At 42.6% G+C, this 23466-nt stretch overlaps 1 protein-coding gene across 1 annotated transcript; it reads right to left on the reverse strand.

Annotated features, from left to right (window-relative positions):
* Window positions 1–320: 320 nt before the first annotated feature.
* ARPC2 (actin related protein 2/3 complex subunit 2) lies at window positions 321–23222 on the reverse strand. Its single transcript, XM_035127935.2, has 10 exons — window positions 22978–23222; window positions 12490–12524; window positions 11792–11904; window positions 9170–9215; window positions 8364–8550; window positions 6905–6998; window positions 4775–4901; window positions 2744–2844; window positions 2441–2541; window positions 321–781 (listed from the first exon to the last, which is right to left on the reverse strand). Exons 1-10 carry the CDS (start codon window positions 23049–23051, stop codon window positions 754–756), a joined length of 906 nt encoding a protein of 301 aa, XP_034983826.1. The 5' UTR covers window positions 23052–23222; the 3' UTR covers window positions 321–753.
* Between the last annotated feature and the right edge of the window lie 244 nt (window positions 23223–23466).

Consider the following 23466-nt stretch of genomic DNA (forward strand, 5'->3'; position numbering starts at 1 on the left):
ACAGACCTGTATTTGCTAAATTGGGGAGTGAAATCAGCACTTGACCCTTCCCATACCCAGCAATTATCCTGATCCTAGGAAGAGGAAAAATTAAAACATTGCTACTCTTAATCTGCAAGGGTCATTTCCCCCTTCCTTTCAAACTCCAAAATTTTCTTTTCAAGTGAGTCTGTCACACATTAGCTAAATAAGAGAAGCCAGAAGCTGCTGAAAAGTCTGGGCATCTTATTTATAGCCTTTCCCATATGCCTTTTCTGAATTTGTACAAGAATAAATTAATAATGCACACCTAAAAATGAACACACACAAACCATGATTGGTAAGATAGAAAGATCTCCTTTATTAATGAACCCCAACAATATTTCTTCAGATACAGGAGTTGTGAACTCAAAATACTCAGAAGAAAAACAAGTTAATATTGCATTATTCTCATAAGAAATACTGCAACTCATTACCGGTAAACATATTGCAAAGCAAAACAGCTTGAAAAAGGGGAGGGGGAGGGAAGAAAGAAAGAAAGAAAAGTTGATCAAAATGGAATTAAGGTTTGTTTTTGTTTGTTTGAACTATTAAGTCCTTGCAAGCACAGCTCGATTCCGCAGATCAATTCCCAAACTTGTGTAGAAAACATAACCCGATTGGATTTATTTCCTTAAGAGCCCAGAGAGGTGCAACATTAAAAAGCTACGATTATCAGGTAGCAAGTGCTCCAGCCTTCTGCCACAATTGTCTGACTTCACCTCGCCTCAGGCGTTAACGGGATGATGAAAAGGTCTTCCCCCTGGCAGAAAATCAGAGGGCAAAGATCAGGTTGACTCCAGTACATTGTCACTACATCATTGCACTCCTTCGTGACTTCATAGCTTAAGATACCTACTATGTTTTCCGTACAAGTGACCCAGGTGTCTCATTGCTCCTTGTCCAGCACCATTAAAGACAACAATTCTAATCCCAAGCTTCAGAATGAAGAATGCAGGACTGATTTTGTGCATGAATTCATCACTATTGAGTTTTTCCTGTTTGCAGATTCCTTTGCGCACCACATTATCCATAAAAATCCACAGCTTGCTAAACTCTATAAACTCACAGATCAAAGGAAAGGGGGCTACAAAGAATGCACTGAAAGGATCTCCTCATACTACACAGAATTGGTCTTAGATTCAGAAGCTGATACCACACCTGCTGTTTCATAGTTTCTCCGTTTAACATCCACCAAAGCAGCAACTGGGAAACTATCAGGTTCCTGCTTCTGCACAGACACACAATAATCATACACCCTTAGCACACAACCAACTATACCTCTAAACACACACAAAGACTGTCTTCTCTCTCCTTTCAAGTATCTCACTCAGTGGGCCACATTAGGGATGAACATTGGGGCCTTTCCACTCCTGAGCTGACATTTGCAGAGGAACAGAGCTGCAGGGGTGGGGAGCTAGACTGGGAAGCCTGGAGGTCTGGACTAGGGTCAAGAGCCAGAGGATCCCTATCCCTGCTGCAGAGTATGGAGTGAACTCAGAAAAAGTCAAAGGGCAGTCCTGGAAAGCAGGGATTACACTCCATGCCCTACCCCTAGCTGTTTAAGTTTAATATTAAAATTTGTCGATTTGTGAAAAAAGCTTCTCAGGACTTTTGTCAGATGTTAACAGAACTATGGAAGTGAAATAGCCAGGTGAGTGGATACATTTCCCCCTCCAAATAGATCGGGTATGTTATGCTAGAAGGGCTCTTAAGAGCAATATATATACCCTCCACAATCTGTGTGACCAGCAAGTCCATTCCCATCTGTGCTTGCTTATCTCACCCCACCCTGTCAATAAAACAGCAGTATACAGTGGATTAGTTTCCATTCTCTTGTCCAGGGAAAAGAAAGCACCCCACTCATTATATACCAGTGATAAACCTGGCCATGTTTTTCTCCACTACAGGGACCCAAGTTTTGAAACTACTTAGTTTTTTTAGTTCACCTCCATCCCACTCCTGTCCGCTGCATGGTGTGAATTAGGGCAATGCCTTGCCTTTCACGTGGAACTACCCACAAGGATTTGCAGAAAACCTTATCAGATAATATGGCTGGATTAATTAATCTTTACTGTCAGGTCTCGACTTTGGAGACATTGATTATCTTTGATCACATCTCTGCTTAATAGGCCAAAGTATGATGAGCTTCCTGCACTTCCACACAGCCCCTTTGCATGATGGGTGAAAAAAAAGTTCAAGAAGCCGCAGTTAAAGACTTGCTATTACTCAAACAGGAAACTATAGTGACTTCTAAACAAGCCAGGATATTACACAAAGTGCTATCAAATCTATCTGAGTAGTGCCATTATTTAAACAGCAATACAAGGTAGTCCTTTGTTCCTCCTCAGGTGTGAACTATAGCAACGATAAAACAAGAAAGACACAAGCATAAGGAAGAAACTGTTCCTCTGATACTCACGTGATTGTTTTCATTTCCTTCTTTTCTGCATCTGGCCGGGCACGATTCAGCACTTTGAGGAAATCTGATGTTTTTGCTCTCATGCGCGTGTGAATGTAAGCCTGCACATTGGTCAAAATACAAAATACAAAAGGCAGCTAAACAGACCTGTCTTAGTACTTTCAAATTTCATCTAAGCACTCTAAACGATCTACATGCCAGAATGGAGCAGATGAATGTCAGGAATCATTTTAGGCACATGAAAGAGAAGTTTTGCATAGCTTCTTCAGAAGAAAATGTTCTATAATGATACGCTTCCTGTACCTTGGAGCATTTGATGTGATAGTGCAGGTAGTCCCGGAATGTGTGAATCAAATTGATGGTGTTGTCCCTGGCAGCAGCACTGGTGTGGCGGGGGAACAGCACTGCAAAGGAGAAGGCAACAGAAAACAGTTACTCTCTACCAAGCACTAACAAAGCTATGAGGGAACTCACTAGTCCCGGGCCAGAGATACATTCAAAAGGCCAACAGCAAGAATGTGCAGTATTTGCATGGAAGGGCTATAATGAAGTCCTTATCCATGTTGCACACCAGGATTAAGCTTGTCTTAATGGGATGCCTTTAGGGCATCGTCTTTGGAATCAATGTCTCTCCACAACTGCAACTCAGGAACTCAACCTAGTATTTGAGCAGGCTTAGCTATGACGCTCAGTCCCACAAAATGCTGGCATCAGTGACAAATTTGCTCATCTGAATCTTTCCTAATGGTCCTTCCCTGAGCGCTTCTTGTACAGCTTTTCAGTGATCACCACTTTATTCCTCCCAGGCAGCTAGATAAACCAAACAATGAGCTTTGCACCCTCACAGGCTCTGTAGTGTGTGAATAAAGAAGAGGCATTATGCAGCCTTTCACTATTTAGGGAAAAAATATAGTTCTCACTGATCCAGAGCCAGAAAATGGTATTCACAAGGAACTATTTGCAGATATGATATTTAGTACTTATTTTATTTGTATCCAAATGTGTTGAAATGCCTCTCAATTAACAGACTCTACAGTTGCCTTCTCTATTTCTAAGATTAATCACAAACAATTATTGGCAGTGTCTCCTCCTTGACACGATTTGCTAAAGTAAGAGAGCACCTGGGAGAAGGCAACTGCCAAGACTGAGTTTCTTATCCCCTTTGTCATAGAGAATAAATGATAAATGTTCAGGAGATGACAAGATACATTAATATTCCATAGCAAAGTCCTGCCAGTGACAAGTTTCTTAGACATCCAAAGGCTTCTATGGGAAAGTTTCCATCAACTGTTCCAAGGATGAAGACCACTGTCTTGTTGACAGTAGTGCAGAATATGTGAAGAGTCTGATGGATTAGGCCAATGGCCCATCTGGTCCAACATCCTGTTCTCACAGTGGTGACACAGGCACCTGGGGGAAGCCTGCAAGCAGGACATGAGCACAGCAGCACTCTACCCACCTGCAACTCCCAACAACTGGTATTCAGAAGCATTACTGCCTCCAACCATGGTGTGCTAGATGTTGTAAGCCAAAAGTGACAAGAGACAGTCAAGTGGGCAGACCTCATCTAACTGAAATTCAACTGGGGGGGACTGGGACTGGGGGTGGGTGGGGCTACTTTCCAGTGATTCCGTTTACAAAACTATTGCTCATCCAGTAAAATAGGACTAGATGGAGCTCTGGATATGTCAACTGCACTACAAAATTAAGGATACCCGAGCTATTTCTTTGGCACTCCTCAAATCAAGCATGCTAGAGACTGCATGTCACCAAGCAGAGCTGTAAATGAAAAGCTATTTCCAATGCTCTGCTGGCTTCTGAGCTATGAAAGCAAGGCTTTACACTGTACAAGCTGCAATGGTTGTTAATTAGCCACTGGCTAAGTTCAAGGTGCTAGTACTAGTGTATAAGGCCCTATACAATTCAGGACCAGGATACCTATGAGATTGTCTCAACATTCATATACCCTACAAAGCACTGCACTATGCATGAGAGGGCGTCTGGCAGATACAATCTTATCAATAGATCCATTCCATGTGACTGGCCTATAGAGTGATGGCCTATTGAAGCTCTTAGTCTTTCAATGAGCCAAAGTAGAGATTTTTATCGCAACTGGTTATCTGTACTAGAATTGGAATTATTTTTATATATGAAATTGTTTTATGGATGCCTTTACTGTATTGTGAAATTGCTTTGAGATGCTTCATAGGAAGCTATGCATAAGTGAAATAACTCTTAAAGAAATACTAAGCACTTAGCAAAGTAAGCAGGATTTCTATGGGAAAATAGCTTTCAACTTGGCTGGTCACCCAGATGAGAGCAGCACCCACTTACCGAAGGTAATGTATCCAATATTATCTCCTACAGCTGCATCTGTATCTTTTAGCTCCAGAGGGGGCTCCCTGTGGCTGAAGAGCACTTGGGGGGCTGTGTGGCTGGCACGACGACCCTCCTTAAACTCCTAGGACAAGACAGGATGAGAGAGAATGTTAATATGAATCAGATACTAAAAACAGCAGGCATCCCCCTCTCTGAGCCTAGGTTAATTGTTCTCTATTCTGGGGAAAGCAGATGCCCAGAACCAAATATTTATTATGTCCCTCTCCCCAACTGGTATAACCTATGAGCTTTCATCATATCTCAGCCTAGAATCAAAACTGCTTGGTAAGGTCACTTCAACAACTATCCTTCAAAATAGTATATGTGTGTTTTTATCACACTGGTACTAAGATTAATTATAGTGTCAGAACCCTGAAGCACTTTGGGTTAAAATCCTTAACATCCTTTGCTAGCAGCTCCATCAAGAATACAAAGACACAGGAGAATGGCAGTGCACTTGAAGCATGATCTAAGACTAGGTCATGAGAGAGTAGCTGAGAGCTATCACCACAAAGGGTTACTCCTTCTCTTGACCAAGGTGCTTTTACAAGTGTATTATTCACTGCCAAGATCCAGTCGTTTTATCAGCACACATAATTGCTTCAAGAAATGCTTGACTAAAGACAGGGTATTTGGAGCAGCTTTAGTATATAGCAGTTAAAAATGGAATCTGACTCGTCACAGCTAATTTAACAGTACACACTACCTTGTCTGGGATGAATGGACTGGATATCAACTAGGAGGTGAAGCACACACATTTGCACTGCTTCAAATGCTTGAAAAACATCTTGTTGCACCTGAATCTGGGTCCATTAAGTTTCAAGATATGCTACTGCGATACTATCTAGTCGAAAGAGGCACAGTGCTGTATCCACAATTAAGCCACGTTTTAAATCAAATGATGACTTAGTGTGACGTACAAACCATCTCAATGAAAACTCCCATTACTTTGAGGAAGTGGCCTTTTAACATATGCTTCAGAGAGCATAGGATATGTAGAATTAATATTTCTAATTTTAAAGCTCATTTTCTTAGCATTTCTTGCATGAACTATGATTACTTTTGTTTGACTCTTTACTTTCATTTTTAAGCCACTACACAGTTTTAAATGCAATTTGTAGCCTACATTTTCTTGACATAATTTGGATGATGTTGTTCCTCTTTTTCTCTGCTGATTTCCTCCTCTACTCCAAAATTCTCACACTAAGTAAACAGCTCCATGATCATCCTCCTATATATGCACTTTTCTTCTCTGCTTTCACCATGTTCTATTCTATTCCCTTTGAGCTACATGCTTTCACCATGTTCTATTCTATTCCCTTTGCTTAATTTCTACAAGAGCAATACTGAGGTTCAGGTCTTGATCTAGAATCCCTTCCTCCTATTTAGTAGCGTGCAGGGTACCTGGTAAAGGAGGACACTGCACCTGTGCAGGAGCAATTTCACCTATTTTTACTTCCTGTATTCTAAAACAGAAACCAACGATACTGAAGAAACAAATGCTGGGCCTGAGCCACAAACTCTTACAAAATGGAAGGCTTTTTTTATTTTGTCAGCTATGTCTAATGTTACAACCTCTAGACCCTTCCAGGGCTCCTTTTGACACTGAACACACTCACTTTCTTGTTCTATTACCAAGTGGCACCTCAAAACTCGTTTCTTTGGCTTTCTTTGTGTCCTTCCTGTATCCCCCCTTTTCCACCTAGACTTTAGTATACTGTACTCTTGTGCCTTTTAATCATCCCAGAATGCCTAGAGCATTTAGGTGATTCATCATAGAATAGAAAGAGGTGGGTTCTGGATACAATGTCACAGGTGGTAAGGTGATTGCAATAGCACCTTCCATACCCCCACTCCACATTCCTTTATACTGCAAACCTGTGGGCAGGATTCTTTGCACAACCCCTACTGAGTTTAGGAGCCTAGCATAATATCCTTACAAGTAGGTTCCTAAAGGCACCACCAATGTCAATCAAGCTTACCAGGGTAAGGAACTCGCTTTAAAGTTAGCAGCACAATGGCACTCCTGGCATAAATGTGCAAGTCATACGCCACTAGAACTTGACAGAACTTGAACTGGCATACCTGCATAAACACCTTTCCAATCACTACGTCGTCGTCATCTTTAAATACCGTGCTGAAAACCACTGTGACACGGTCCTTCTTTGATTCAACATACCTAGGAAGGAGGTGAAAAGAAGGTGACTTCTTAGGAGTTTCAGTTCTTCAATGTGAAAAACCCACAGGGATTTTTAAAAAACACCCCACAAGGGTGAATCACTTTCACTATTCAACAGTTCATATTATTCAGTTGTTATCAGGAGCTCCTTGTGGAGCTTATTTAAAAAACAGTGACTGAAGTACAGTGCCTTCTTTTCCCTGCCCTCTCCTGCCACCTACCCAAATACAGGGAACAAAGATCGGAAGACCTTTAAGGCATGAAATGCGCAACATCTTTCCCTGTACCAAAGGGACCGTGCATGTGAGAGAACCACAACACGGAGGGCGCTTTAAGTTGCCTCCCACAGCAGAGATCTCCACACGGTAAGTCACTGGCCAGGTTTCCAATAGTGACTGCCCCTGCCCCACATGCCAGCATATAATGCTGGCCCATAACATTTTGCTGTCTTAAATGCAGCCAAAATGATGCCCCTCCCCGCAGGCCGCTAATTTATTGCTGCACCATTCAGAAAGCAATTCTCACCACAATCTATCCCCTCAACGCCCCGCTCCCCTTTATGGCAATGGCTGAAGGTCCCTTTATCCTACTGCATTACCAGTTCAGCCTTAACAGCACAGAGAACAGTGAACTGCATAGAAATGGGGTTGGGGAAACACAACCACGTAAGCAAGTGCTCAATTCAGCAATGTCTTTTATCTCTGAGGATTATGGCATATCCTTTTGACTGACCCCTCCAATGTATATGGGGTACTTGTATATACAGTCATACCTCAGTTTAAGTATGCTTCGGTTTGAGTACTTTCAGTTTAAGTACTCCTTTGGACCCGTCTGGAACGGATTAATCCGCTTTCCATTACTTTCAATGGGAAAGTTCGCTTCAGGTTAAGTATGCTTCAGGTTAAGTACGGACTTCCAGAACCAATTACACTCATACTTTGGGTTAAGTACGCTTCAGGTTGAGTACTCCGCAGACCCGTCTGAGACGGATTAATCCACTTTCCACTTTCAATGGGAAAGTTCGCTTCAGGTTAAGTACGCTTTAGTTTAAGTACTCCGCGGACCATCTGGAACGGATTAGTCCGTTCCAGTCTGTACTTCTGGAACCAATTGTGTACTTAAACCGAGGTACCACTGTATTTACTTGAGCTGTGAATTTGCAAATTAAGAGCTTTGGTCCAACTGTGTGTCAGCAGCCACACCCCTGGACAAGCACTCATGTTTGGCTACTGACCAACCTAAAGGAGCTTTCGGTTGACAAAGAGCAGTGTGCAACTGAATGCAGAATCCTTTGAACATCTCTAAACCTCACAGTTTGGAAACAAATTTCAAAATGCGGGAGACGGAAGGTCAGTTATTTCTTACATAGTTTCATCATCTCGGTAATGGATGACTGCTCTCCTCTCTCCATCCTTTCCTTCCTCCTGGAACTTGAAATATTTCTCAAAGACTGAGGCAAAGCAGTTGCGCTTCAGCATGCCCGCTTGGTGCACAATGGAGTCTTTGGCAGCAGGAAGGTTCTCCAAATCATACAGCAAAGAGACATTGTAACCTAGAACAGGCAAATGACATTGTGACCACAACTTTCCCCTCCTGGTCAGAGTTGAATGGAGAAAGCAATGTACTGCTGAATCATACATTCAATAATTATTTCAACCCAACTTGCCAAGCGAAGGACATTCAAAATAGGTGTTTGATACATTTAATTTAATGTGTACACACACACACACACACTCCCACCAAAGGAACCCATTTCTCTTCCTTCTTTCAGAGTTGGGGAAAGCAGTTCCAACCCCTATGTTTTGTAACAAATGAGTGGGAAGCAGTACTGTCACAGGTAACCATGGTTTTCCACAGCTTCTGAATGCCTGTCAGTCTCTTTACACAGAACAAAGAATCCCTAACTAGAGGAGTGGGGGCTTGCTTGGGGGTGGATCCAGAATCATAGCTTGTGCTGCTAAGAAATAAAGCTCTGATGTTCTCAGCCTTCCATGTGGAACACTGAAGAGAGAAGGCGGTGCTTTTTAAAAATAGCACTGTGACAAGGAGATCACAACTGAGAGCTGGCTTGAAAAGGTGGAAAGCAATTCCTTTTCTGAAAAGCAGGGAATAATTACACTGGAGCAGCAAATTGAACAAGTTACCAGGGCACATATTATGCAGAGGCTTACCAGACTCTGGAGTTACCAAGTAGTTTCCATACACTCTCTTCAACAACTAGGAAATAGACAGAGAAAAGTGTTGTGAGCTTTGAGGTGTCTTCCTATGTGCTCTCTTCAGCACCTCCCTATCTTTCACTCACACAATGCTTTTTAAAGCCCTAACCCTTGTTCTAGTCACTCTTGATGTTCCAAGCAGTTATCCAGAAAAACCCCAGAAGTTTTCTTCAACCACCTCACACTCTAACAGGTAAAAGTCTTATACAACAAAGGAAAATATACTGACGTCCAACAGCATAGCTCACCAGCATTAAGCCTTCTCAGCTGGGATAATTATTTCAGTACTACTCAGTTCAGGGTAGAACAGATGAAACCAGTGTGCTTGAAACAGTAACTTGATTTTTAGAAATATTTCTAAAAAGTAGCTGACTAATGCAGAGTCCATTGTTAAAAACCTATGACAAGACTGTTTTCCTCCTGTTTAACACAAGGCTAGCCTTATACATCATGTGTTCTGGGCAGACCTCCACTTCCTTTCACCCCACAGCAGAATTTCCTTTTCCTCCATTCCTCTGCTCCTAGTTGCATCCTGCCTTAGAAAGTAATTGTGCTGAGCCAGAGAAATGGATGAGTCAAGCATCGCAGCTGCAATAAAGACACGGTACATTTTTCCAGGTGAATTCAACCAAATGCTCTCAATATAACCAGACTGGGGCAACTTCCTTGTGCTCCTGACAACTGTTAAGTGGCAGCAGTGGGAGGGAGACCAAAAAAAGATGCAAAGTTGCTCTGGAGGCAGTGAAGAAGCAATATCCCAGTGCCCCGGGATATCAGCAGCAGCATGGGAGTTCTTCAGGCCAAAGCTGCTCCACAGTCCTATTCATTTGATGCAGCTGGGGTTTCTCTCTGCCTTCTATTTTTCACACTCAGAAAGTCAGAGACTGAACAAGACATGACATGCAAGTGTGCATTATAAAAAACAAACAAACAAACTGATGGCAACTTTAGTTTATGCAAAAGCAGCATTAAACAGCCACTGAATGGACACAGACGACTTCCTTTTTATTTTCTGCTCCAAATCAAGCCCTCTTTAAAATGCACCCCAGGCACCCTGAATGGTTCCAGACACACTTGCAAGGCTAAGCATGTACGGTATACGAACACAAATATACATGAATAGGAGAAGAGATTTGGAAGAACAAACAGGCAGGGAAAGAGTTAAATCGCCACCCTTGACTCACACACTTTTCTGCTCAGAAACAAATCCTCCCAAAACTGCTTTTCCATGAACAAAGAAGCGATTAGGGCTTTAAAAACATGCACAGTTTCCAGGCTTTCATTTTCATTTTAGCCCATGGCTCTTCTCAGATGCCAATGAACATGATTCAAGCAATTTTATGAACCATTTCCTTAGTTTTCTACATATGCCCCATACCAATTGTAGCATCTGCTCTTGCTAATGCAGAATGAAGCCCCATTCAGTCATGCAACATCTGAAAACCATTTCAGGAACTGAGTCACACTTTCTGCTAAGAGATGCAACCACAAGGCACAGGGAGGACTGTTATTTCTACCATAAATGGCAGCAAGAGTCCTGCTGCTCAACATGAACCAAATTTGCCACTTCCCACATAAGGGACTGAAGTAGAGAGAGCCCTTGCAGCTTGCAGATAGATTCAACTTATTATTTTTATTCACAAAATGTATATACCACTTGATTATAAGAACCCTCAAAGCGGTTTTAAAAAAATTCAAGCAGATCTAGAAAGATCCTGTTTTGAATGCATTGCTACAGTAGAACCAGCACTTGCAGCTTCCACAGTGATTCTCCCTGGCAAACTCCCCAGGTATCAATCATACAGTGCAAACCTTTTAATGATAGTGCCCTAGTCAGCAGTAGGGAGACTGGAGCTAGCTCTACTGTCTCTACAAGTATTGGCATCATATGTTTCTCCACTCCAAAGATATGAGTTTCAAGTTTAAAATGGATTTAAGTGGGATGCAGCTAAGCTAAGGAGAAGTCCACCAACAAATGATGAAATACCTGGATGCCAATCATCAAATGAGATTTATAATGAGCAAAATGCCAAATTTTAAACTACCTGGACGTCCTTTCATATGGACAGGAGTTTATAATGAAGTCCTACTATCCACAAAAACACCATTATTATAACACAATGAAGTCAGCATTCAACATCGCCTACTAGTCAATATCCCAAAGTTTGACAGAAAAGGAAACATTTTAATTAATAACGCGGGGCTGAGTCCAAGTACTCCTCCCTTGGAAGCGAGTTCCTCAGCCACTTGTGATCACTGAGAATGTGCTGTCTCAAGTAGGAACTTTTATCACTATAAGTGGGGTGAGAATTTTGAAGATCTTAGCAGGTCAGGAAGAGAAAATGTAGAACCAGGAAGTGTTCTGAGACACACTGAACCCCAACAATTTTGGGCTATGCAAGTCAGCATTTTGAATTGTGCCCATAACAATAGTGTTCAGTAGTTCCACCATGAACAGTGAATTGACAATGCCTATTTATAGTAATTCAATTAAAGAAAATCAAATGCTTCTAAAGAGTTAATTAAGGCAGGTATAGAGTCCTTCAATAATTATAAGGTTAAAGGCTACATTCTCACCTCATCAGCACCATGCTCCTGGAGCTCTTTGTAGAACTTTAGAGAAATACTGACCATAACCTTTGTTTTATCACCATTAGGGTTGGAAATATGGTAAAGAACTCCATCGAAGTCTAGGAAGGAAGGGTTTGAGAGATGAGTGCTTGAGTATTTTGGAACCTAGCTGCCCAGCAAGGAAGGACGTTTTCTAAAATAATGTACACCACAGAATAAAATTCAAAGTTCAAAAACCAATTGGGGGGGGGGGAAACCCATCCAATAAACATTAGATGGTCACCAGGGCTAGCTGGCTAAATTAGTCCTACTTGGGCCAGTGAGGAGGTCAGAGGAGAGTTAGCTGTGGGGTCCCAGAGCAGGTAATCTTCAGAAAAAGGGGAGGGGGAGGGAAGAGAAGGGGAATAAAGGATCTGGCTAAATTTAAATTGAAGGCCAGGCGGAATAGCTGTGTCTTACAGGCCCTAGGAGGTTAAATCCTGTAGGGCCCTAGTCTCAGGGGACAGAGCATTCCACCAGGTCGGAGCCATCACTGAAAAGGCCCTGGCCCTGGTGGAGGATAGTCTGACTTCCTTAGGGCCCGGGATCTCTAAAGTATGGTTATTCATGGACCTTAAGGTCCTCTGAGGAACTTATACAATGTGGGGATTTGTGTTTTTACTCCCAATTCTTTATCCCAAGAAATTTAATACATTGGCACTTACCTGCAAATGTTACTTCTACAGCCTCAGGCTTGTTTCTGCAAAAAAACCACACACAGAGAAAAAGCAATCAAAATAAGCTGAAGCCCTTGCAAAAGTTCACAGGATCTGGGGTACACTTAATCACAAAGGGCTGAATGCCAGCTTTTGATCCATATACTTTCTAGCATATCTGCAACCATTATCAATATTTGCAGCACATTGGCCTTGCCATTGGCATACAGAGATTCCCAATAGCCTCTGATACCCAAGTGACCAGGATTAGAAATATAACCGTGATCCATACATTAACAGCCCTACAAACCTCGCTCCTCCCTTTTCATGCTATAGCTTAACAACAGATATATTTCTGTTACTTTCTGAGGCTACAGAACAGGCACAAGCAACTGTAAAAGGGTCCTAATGGAAAGTGAACTTGATTTGTACCATATTCCATACTGGATTAAACTACCTGGCTCCATTAGCAGAAGTAATAACAATAATTTTATTATTTATACCCCACCCATCTGGCTGGGTTTCCTCAGCCACTCATGCAAAGACTCCTGTTAGCACAATGGAGCTTAGCCCCCAACCCCCATATCCGCTCTGGAGGATCAGGAGAGCCCCCAGAACAATGTGGGGGAAGGGGAAACCTTTGCATCAGCATTTCTGCTTGCAATGACAGAACAAGCTCCTTCATAAGAGCACTGGCTGATCCAGTGGTATCAATGATGAAACTAAGCATTCCTCTCATTATTGCAACTCATTTGTGAGTGACTGACCTTGACTTGAGGATGCAATGAATCTGTTCACCACATCTGTTGTTGGGCCTGAGCTTTAACAAGTTTCAAGCAAACTAGCTGTATTTTAGTTTTTATGCAAAAGTATGACCAAGCTTGTGGTCAAGAAAGCCTCTTCCATGTTGACTTTTCTCACCAGTGGAGGGACTATTGAAACTAGGTTTTGTCCATATTGTGTTAAGTTCTGTCTAGTGCTCTTTTAGAACCATAGATAACCACGAGGAAATTGCTGTAGCAAAAGACAAACTTGGTTTCTGAACTACATATTTTGTTTTGGTATTGTGGTATGTATTAGTGGTATGTATGAGTGAAAATGGTACCCAGAACTTTAACTACAAGCATCTTCTTTCTCACTAGCTTAAGTCAAAAATAGTCATGAAATTTCTTAAGCTATGTCTATATATGGCACTAAATTATAAACTATTAATACCAAACCCTTTCTGTTTTGACAACCTCCTCTTCATCCATGCCAATAGAATCATGTAATGTTTCAATGCATTTAAGAAGCTCAAGACAGCTCTTAGAATTCTATGATTCTATTAAGAGACTTTAGAAAGCTCAAGACCAGCCTTTGCCCACCAGATGTTGTAGAATGTATCTTCCATCATCCCTGACCATTGGCCAGTTGTAGTCTAAAACATCTGGAGGGCACCAGGTTGGGAAGACTGCTCTAGACAGTTATCACAGTGGAAATACGGTGCACAAACTAAGGGGAATAAATAGAAGTATGACTTCCTATATATGACATTATTTCCAGTTACCTACAGACCACTCTTAAATTTTGCTTACCACCTGGAGTTTAAGACTATAGGTCTACTACACCAGGAATTAGATTCCCATTTTAGCCTTCAATCTTGAGTGGGGAGCAATTTCCACATGCTCTCAAATTAATCTATGTTCATTGGTTATCAACACAGACCAGAAGATAAATTCCATTTACAAGCACTAGTCATTACCACACAGCTAAGTATGACTGGCAGTCTGGGATTGAGGTAGCAAGAGCATTTTATTAGCTAGAAGCAGAAGGCAGCAAAAAAGGCAGGCTTCCCACCCACACACTTGCTAGTTCTCAAGCAGGAATAAAAAGCAACCATCATTTCTTATGCGCTCACCAAATTCATTTCCACTGCAGAGCTTATGTGAACATAAAATGCACCCATGCAGATGGTTAAAACAGCAAAACCGGTCACCTCCAAGCATTCCAGAACTCTTTTCAGAATATAGTTAAGTCACATTTTGTGAGGACAAACATGAAGGCAAATTAGTTTACCCAAAGATACATTCAACTGTTCTTGGTTCAGTGATGTGGACACATAGTGCCCATAAAATTTTATACTTCTCAGCTGGCAAAAAGTGAGAATCCAACCACCATTCTAAATCTACCAGCTCAGTTTTCACTCTATAGTATATGATTGCTGTGTACTATATAACAGAAGGGTGGCTCAAAAATGGGATTTGCCACTCACACTTTTATTTGGCTCTCACTTCAAGTACTTCCTTAGTGAGAGAATGAATGAAAATGGGGGTTATCCTCTTGAATCTTGCATTCACCTCTGTCTACATCTCTTCCTTTGCAGCTTCTCAATAATAAAGGAGAAAGACACCCAAGGAGAGCAAGGAGGGAACAAATTCAGCCTGATGGCCATCAGTTACTAACTTGCTAACTGGCAGTTGATTGCTAAGTCCAAATTCCTGGCTATGGTGACTTACAGAACTAACGATGCTTCTTACGTCGGTGCTTCTTAAACATTCTTCACTCAGCCACAACATGCTTCAATTTCAGTGAGGAGATTTAAGATATTTTCCACTTATTTTTCTAGATGTTTAAAATTCCAGTCAAAGCCATTTTGGCATTTCCTTTGTAGGGCTTTTTGCTAGCCTATGAAAATATATGTCATTCTTGAAGCACACAACATACAAAGGGATTCTATGTTATTCTGCTAGCAATATACACCCACTCATGTGCATGCACACACAGCGTCTACCAAGAGAAGGTGATGTTGGTACCCTGAAAGATGTTGGCAACTTAAACACAGCTGCATATAATGGCTTCTTTCTCACCAAAGAATACACTCTGGCTAGGAGGAGCTAGAGCTATAAAGTACTTGCTTGCTACCAAAAAGTTGTTCCTGTGGCTTCTGAGATTTCATCAGCCATTGCCCACATATTCAAATTCATCTTTGTAGTCAGAATGGTTAAATCCAGAGTACAGTACTGTTCTCTGCACCCAAAATACAATTACCGGTACATACTTGTGTGGTGCAACTGCAAAGCAGAAACAGTTATAGAAGACCAACAATCTTTTTATGTAAAATAACATCCTGAATAACTGATTGTATCTTTAATGAACTATTGTCCAGATGAAACCTTCAAAAACCAGTGATGTCACTTATTTCTCACCACTGCGTGCACTGAATAATTTGTTCCTGTTTATATGTTGCATAGTCAGTAAGGCTGCAATCCAAACTCCCAATCCATCACATTTGGAGGGGGGTTGTTGGATGGGCCAAGATCTTGCTTTGGGGTGGGATATAAACTTAACATCTAAATAAGCTCTGCCAGCCTCCAACTGCAGTGATGCTGGTGTGTGTGATCAAAGTTCACAGCTTCAAGGCAAGGGACTGATAACATTAACCCATCATATGGTGCCATCCTTCAGCATGTTCTACCAGCACCACAAATACAAGATCCATATTGTTCAATTGGGCATACATGTAGCTTTACTTCACTGGTGATGTACGAATCCATTTGCTCCTCCTGGTGGCTCCCTTCCCAATCAAAATGACTTATAAGTAGTCAGACTGATCTCCAAACTTTCCAACAAAGCACTGCTTTCTGCTATTCTGATTAAAGTGAATCTCTCTCTCTATTTCTTTGTGAGCTTCCTACAGTGCATGCCACCTGAAATATGAGGACACAGGGAGCTTAGCTTTTTGCTGCATCTGCCCAAAGGAGCAAACAAAAAAGGCTCACAAACCAAAAATACCACTCAGCAGTCAGTTCCCTTCCTGTAACAGACTCTAAATGCAAGACAGGCCTGTTTCTGACAGACTCATCTGAACTTGGGAGGCTAAAAAAACGGTAGTGGTTTCAGCCAGAGGCATCTGCCTGTTTTCCACATTAACTTTAATGGGCACTGAGTTCAGGCCATTCAAATCCTCTCTGAATCTGATTCCAAGGACATCTACCCTAATGCAAAAGATGAGAAATGCTTTTGGCTGGCCTAATTTCTTCCTGCACTCCCCTGTCTCCCTCCACCTAATGAAAGCTGTATGCCATTCTTAAATTAAGTTGCTGTACTTTCGAACTCCTGATCAGACTTTCGTCCCCAAAGCTACTGGTAAGAGAGAATGGCAACTAGAATGGATCTAAGCCAGCACATGCTTAAAACCAACGTCAAATCCCCATCTGACAGCATTTCCTCTATTTTCACTCAGACGCAAGCCAAATGCCTCAGACTAACAGTAAATTAATGAAATGAGAAAAGAGATAATTATGTATCTTGTGCAGAAATCTGCTACATTAGATAGAAGTGGGGGCCAAGGCACACAGGAGGGCATACAGGGGAAAGGCAGCCTAATTAGGAACTCATTCGGTTCACAATCAATGTCTGGCCTGAGTAATAAAGGAAATTGAGGATTTCAGGCCAATTTAATCTCCCATTTCTGTAGGACAAACAAAAAGTCATTTAAAAGCTTACACCCTGCACTGGGGATCAGTTCATATTCCACCAAGTCTATACAGCTTTGGGGAAGTGCAGGACAGGATGTACTAATAAATATAGATTATGGTAGAATCTGGTAAGAGCACTGTGCCAAAAATAAACATTAGAACAGGAAATTGCAACATTTAAGACAACTAGTTAAAGTGTCCCAGTCCCATATTCATGCATTCACAGGCACAAACTTTAAATCCCTCATATGCTTAAGGGATATGAGGGTATGTGGAACTGTCAGGCTCATATGCTGCATAATTACTTGGAAGCCCCAATGAAAGCAGTGGAATTTCCTTTCAAGTACAAATCTTTGCATTCAGAATGAGTTAAAGTTTATGCAGATCTGCATCATCAGATACAAGGAAAACACCAAATAGTATGTCAGCCTGGCATGGTGCTAGGCCAGCTGACCAAAGCACTGTGTTTTACAGTGGAAGGGCAGTAGACAAATTCTCTTAAACAGATACAGTCAACTTACAACTTACATGCATTTAACTTGTTTGATCTCAGTTTTATATACTTGGTGCTGGCAAACTGATATCACACAAATTAAAATGCATGCAAGACACATGCAATTCAATGCATTTCTGACTTGCTTACCGGGCTCTGGGAAGCTCTTGAGACAGACAGCCCTGTGAGATCTTGTGAAAGCTTCAAGAACCTGTGCAAGAGGCCCTCCCCGCCAGCCTGGCAAGCAAGGTGGGAAGTTTAAAGGTGGGGATGCTTGCATGGGGCCAGTTTTGGAGTTGCTTTGGCTGTATAGATTTTGGCTTTACATGCAATCCCCAGAATGTTGTTGTTGTTGTTGTTGTTGTTGTTGTTGTTGTTGTTGTTGTTGTTGTTATTATTCCCCAGCCACTCTGGGCAGCTAATAGCATATATAAAAACATAGTTAAAACATCAAGCATTAAAAGCTTCCCGATATAGGGCTGCCTTCAAAAAGTTGTGTAGTTGTTTATCTGCTTGACATCTGATGGGAGGGCATTCCACAGGGAGGACGCCACTCCCAAGAAGGCCCCCTGGTTCCCTGTAACTTCACTTCTCTCAGTGATGGAACCAGCAGAAGTCTCTCAGAGGAGGACCTTAGTGTCCGGGCTGAAGACGCTCCTTCGGGTATACTAGGCAGAGGCGGTTTAGGGCTTTAAAGATCAGCACCAACACTTTGAATTGTCATGATTCAACCTCAACATGTTACTCACCATCCATCCTCCAACCACCTCCAGACACTCACACACGTTGCAATATGACTTTAGTCTGCTTGAAGTCCAGACCTTCCACCACTGTATCTTCCCTTTTCAGGTAGTCTGTCTCTGTACAATGGTTCTACCCTATGTCTGTTTATTCTTTTTGGAGCAATCTCAATATTTCATATAAGAGACATAAGAGAAGCAGAATTAAATTAAACAGTGCACGTAACTTCAGCATCACCTGACTTGAAGAAGATACCAAGGGCTGCTGAAAATACAATTATCCAACGCACATAAAATGAAAGAGAAGGAAGTAATGTGCAACCCTACTGCAGAAGCACTCCTATTTTTGGCTTTGTGCTGTGTTGAGAGACTCCATTACAGGCAAAGGGAGGGAGCCGCTAGCTAGTATTAAGAAACTAAAGCTTGAAAAATCTACATAAATATATATTAGAAAGATTTTCTATGACAGTCTAGCGGATTAATCAATTATGTCTGTCTATTGCCAATATGTAGCAACCTCTGATCAGCTACTGCCGGGTGGAGTTGAAGAACTCACTACTTCTTGATGCAGAATTTTGTTCCAAGTTGGCTACAGTCACTGAAAACCTAGACCCAAATAAAGAATCATTCTGCATGGCTTACCAAACCATCTAAAGCAGAACATTTGAAAAAGTAGATACAGTATGTTGAAACAACTTTTCAGATTGCCAGGAAACACCCAGAGCTACAAATGTAAAGTTACTGTTATTTAATTCCATGTGCAACTTTGTGTCCATCATAATCTGGGAATGCATGACAAATGTCATACTGTATACAGAAACACTAAAAACCAAAGCCGGAGCCAGAGCAGTTAAAACAGGCTACTAAGTGTGACTTAGCACAGCATAAGCTGTGTGGGCATAATGCGCACAGATCAACAGTGATAGCTGGGAATGCATAGCATTCTGGGCTGTTCCCAAGAAATATGTGTGCTTTTTAAAAAAAACAAAAAACCACAGATGACGTTCCAGAACACCCGTGGGCAAAGCCGAGCTAGCGTTTTCACAAATATGCAGGCAATGAAAAAAAAATATGGTGCCAAAGCCAGGCCCTTCCTAGAAATATATTCTGCTTTATTCCATAGAATACTACATACAGTATTATTCTAGCTCAAAGTAGGTGTGTTAATAAGTTAAAATTGGATCCACTCTCCCTACTCCTATTTCCCTACCAAATAGCAGATCCCTTTTTAATAAAGTTGTGTAAATGATCTGATGGATCCCTGCTCTCATTTTATTAATCTGACTGCACTACCTTAATTTATCCTAAATTATCCCAAACAACATTTTCTGTTCCATCAAATAAAAAGTGAAGTAGCAATGGGACCAGTTCAAACAAAAACAAAAATGTTCAATCAAAAACACAAATGACAGAACTGTGAGACAAGAAAATAGCTCCCCAATGCAAGCATGGTAGCCCACCCATTAGTTATCACCACTTCCAAGGCATTTAAGCACCCATTACTTCTCTATTTACACTTATCATTCTGCAACTGAGGGATGTGTCTGAAACATTCAAGGAGATAGAAACCAGTACCATATACTGGATTCAGACTAAACACACATAGATTAATGGCCTGTTTTCAAAGGAGCAGTGTTCTAAACTGTGGGGTTTAAGACTATTTCTCAGGTGTATAAATGCAGGAAGAAAAGTTCTCTATACACCCATTCCGTATATGAAGAATGACTCAGCTTGAAACAAACAATTTAGTACTCATTTCAGATCTCTGTCTTGGTTTTGAGCTTGTCGGGACATGGAAGTCTCCAGCTTAAAAAAATGCAGAACCTACAACTTCCTCTCTGCTAATATAGCCTACCTAAAATACGAATCATACTGCCGTTCTAGAGAAGCCATTTTGTCATATTTCCTGATACATAAAGACTTCAACAGGAGATTAGTGCAAGGGCCACATAGGCTGCAATCCTAACATAATGCTGCAGCAGCAGGGTTTGAAGGAATGCTCCAGTCAGTGCTGCATCCATATCTCCAGTATCCACACAAGTAGGGTTTTTTTTGGGGGGGGGATAGGTAGGTAGGACAAAATATCCTAGGCTGCTGAAGTGTAAAGGCCCAGATCATGCCTGTTGCATCATAGCAGCAGGATCCAGCAGATCCTGTGCCAGTCTGCCCCCAAACTCAGCCTCAGGGATGCCACTAGCAATAGCTCCTGCCTGTCATCCTGCCTGAAAAGCTGGGTGAAGGGGCATCTCTGCTCCATCCAAACTCCCTCCAGCACAGCAGATTGGGGGACTGGATTTCTTTCTCCCGTGTGTGTGTGTGTGTGTAAAGTGCAGCACATGTTTGCAAATGTGCATGCTACCATGTATGGTGCAGTGAATAAATTTATGCAAAGGTCTGAAGATACCTGAATTAAAATCACTACTCAGCCATGAAGTCCACTGGGTAACCCCAGGCCAGTTGGCCTAACCTACCTCACATAGTTAGTAAGAAATAGAGGAGCTACCCTGAGCTACTTGGGAGTTGGGACAGGATAAAAAGATACTTAAGCGCACTTACCAGAGAATTGTAACTGTACACTAAACAGGAAGCTGCAGCAACCGTGTGCCAAAGCAAGGCTTGCTTCTGCATAATTCATGCATGAAGAGGGCCTAAGATAGCTACATCCTGCCCAAAGAGTTGGGACACAACTGCTGCAATCATAGAATCGTTGAGTTGGAAGGGACCATGAGGTTCAGTCCAACCCCCTAAAATGCAGGACTCTTTTGCTCAACACAGGGCTCAAACCCACAACCATGGGTTTAAGAGTCTCATTTTCTACCACCTGAGCTATCTGCATGTTAATTCATACATGTGCATGAATACAGCATCAATGCTAAGATTCTACATGTTTAGAAATCTGAAGCATCCTACGATAAGATACTCTGTGCACAGGATGTTGTATTATTTGGGAGTGATGAATTTATGAACATGCAGAATCAGGAAATATGGCTAGTGTTATTGCTTGCAAGCATAAAACTGGTTAGTGATGTCTATTGCTTCCCAGGAATCTTCACAGTCCTCACATTGTAGTGTGCAAACAACGACTGCTGAAGTTAAGAGGTTGAACCTGGCCAAATACTACACATTCAACTACATGTATTACATTAGTGAAGTGACATAAACACTCTTCAAACCTCTGACAGGAAATGCTCCTCAGTATACTGTTATAGCCTTGAGTAAGCACACAATATTTTTGTTGTCAATCTGTACAACATATTGTGTGATTAAATTTCTATCTTTTTTTCTCCAGGAATAGCCCTCCCAAAGTTGTCATCAAAAAGTGTGTGATGCTTCTGTCAGGCACTGCTACTACCAGAAACCAGCATATCATGAGCCAAAGTACTACTTTTTGAACAAAACAAGCACTACAAATTGTATAAAGCTACATTGCATTTAGAGTTATTATACAAAGCATGAGCAGAAGATGGTCTGCTGGACACTGACATGCAGTGTACCTGGTATCTCCAATTTTCTGGGATCCTTACAAAGAATGCTAAAGTAGGTGGGCGTGAGAGGCAGTTTTGTTATTAAGGATCACGTAACACAAATTAGTTATACTGTACTGTACTCTGACAGTTATCTTGGAACTAAATTATAACCATGAAACATTTGTTTCCAGTATAAAGTATCTTAAATGATGTCCTGTAGCAATATAGGAATGCAGAAAGCAGCCTTATACCAATTAAGACTGATGATTCATCTAACTCAGTACTGTTCACACTGACTGGCAGCAACTGTTCAGGATTTCAGGCAGGAGTCTTTGCTAGCCCTACCTGTAGATACTGGGGACTGAACTAGGGGGCTTCTGCATGAAAAAACAGATGCTCTACCACTGAGCAATGGCTCTATGAAACAATTCACAGGCGAAAGATGAATGCACCCACACCCTCCAACCACAGGGATAGGTTTGCCAACACTGTGCCCATGGCACATACCGTACACAGCAGAAAACTATTTTGAAACAATTCTGCATGCTCCAAGTTTGAAAAACTCTCAAAAATGGATTCCGCAATCTCCTTTTAACTTTGCTTAAACCATTACGGAACACTTGGCTTCTCAGTCACTTTACAACCGTTTCGCACATACCTGAAACGTACACTGTATGTGCAAACCCAGAGACACACCCTAAGTTAAAACAAGGCTGAGCAAGTGAGATCCCAGAGAAAAGGGCACTTCCTGGTGAGAATGGGGAAGCGGCAGCATGTGGTGTGATCAGCTTATACCGCCTGCTCTGCAGCAAACCTGCATTCAAAGGCCGCCACCGACTGAACCCACCCAGCCACCCAACCCTTTTGAGTCCCCCCTTTTAGGAACAAGCCTCCTTTCCGTCTCCTAACGTTCTGCGATGCCGATACGGCGACTGATAGCTACAAGGCATTTTGACAGACTGGGAGGAGCGGGAGGGGAGGGAAAAATCGATATGAAACGGTTCAGTTTCATGAGTCAGTTTTATTTCTGGGTGGAAAGAAGGGAGCTCAGCGAGGAAGTTGGAAATCCTCCTCCCGCACCTAGTCACACAGGGTGGGGAAACACAACTCCACCCCGGCGGGCAATCAAATAAAGTGGGGGGCGGGGGGGAGCGAGTGTGTGTAAAGGGCTGGGTGCGTGTGGAGGTAGGCCCAGAATCCCCGCCCTGCTTTTAAGGAGCCTTGCCGACTCCCTCCTGCTCTGGCAGCCCGTGTGGTGGGGGGCGGTTGTCGAGGAGCCCCGTTTCGCCCCCCCTCCCTCGCCGCCGCCTCCCCTCTCCCCTCTCCCTTCTCTCTCTCACCCGGCAGCCGCGCCCTCGAACTTGAGCGCGAGCGTCTCCTCAATGATGCGGTTGTTGACCTCCAGCAGGATCATGGCGACGGCTGCGGGCGGGACGAGGTGAGGAGGGGTACGGAAGCCGGGCGGGGAAGGAGGAGGCGGGGGGGGATAGGGGAAGGGAAAGAAAAAAAACCACCTAGCTGAGAAGCGCGCCGCACCGGGGACCCGCCCGACTCCAGCCGCTTCCGCCACAGGGGCCCCACCCACCTTCGCCGAGCCGGCACCGCGCGTCACTTCCGGGCGTGGGAAGGGCAGGGCTGTGAACGTGTCGGGGCGGGAGGAAGACGAACAGGAGGAAGGAAAGCGCGCATGCGCCCTTTCAAGTTCCCACCGCCGGAGCCTCGCTGTGCGAGCTACGTAGTCGCTGCTTAGTATGTTCCTCCCCCTTCGCGCTATTCATGTCTCCGGTGGGCTGCGCGCGCGTGCTGCTTGGTGTCGAGCCTGCTGATGA

This window comes from Zootoca vivipara, chromosome 1, assembly GCF_963506605.1.
Source record: "Zootoca vivipara chromosome 1, rZooViv1.1, whole genome shotgun sequence".
Classification (NCBI taxonomy): Eukaryota; Metazoa; Chordata; class Lepidosauria; order Squamata; family Lacertidae; genus Zootoca; species Zootoca vivipara.

What these genes read in the sequence shown, in the direction of transcription:
- ARPC2 (XM_035127935.2), bottom strand. Translation starts at nt 23,051, where the DNA reads ATGATCCTGCTGGAGGTCAACAACCGCATCATTGAGGAGACGCTCGCG. An exon ending in TTCGAGGGCGCGGCTGCCGG is followed by an intron (nt 12,525 to 22,977) that starts GTGAGAGAGAGA and finishes GTTTTTTTGCAG; the next exon opens with AAACAAGCCTGAGGCTGTAG. An exon ending in TACCGAGATGATGAAACTAT is followed by an intron (nt 6,999 to 8,363) that starts GTAAGAAATAAC and finishes CCTCCTTCCTAG; the next exon opens with GTATGTTGAATCAAAGAAGG.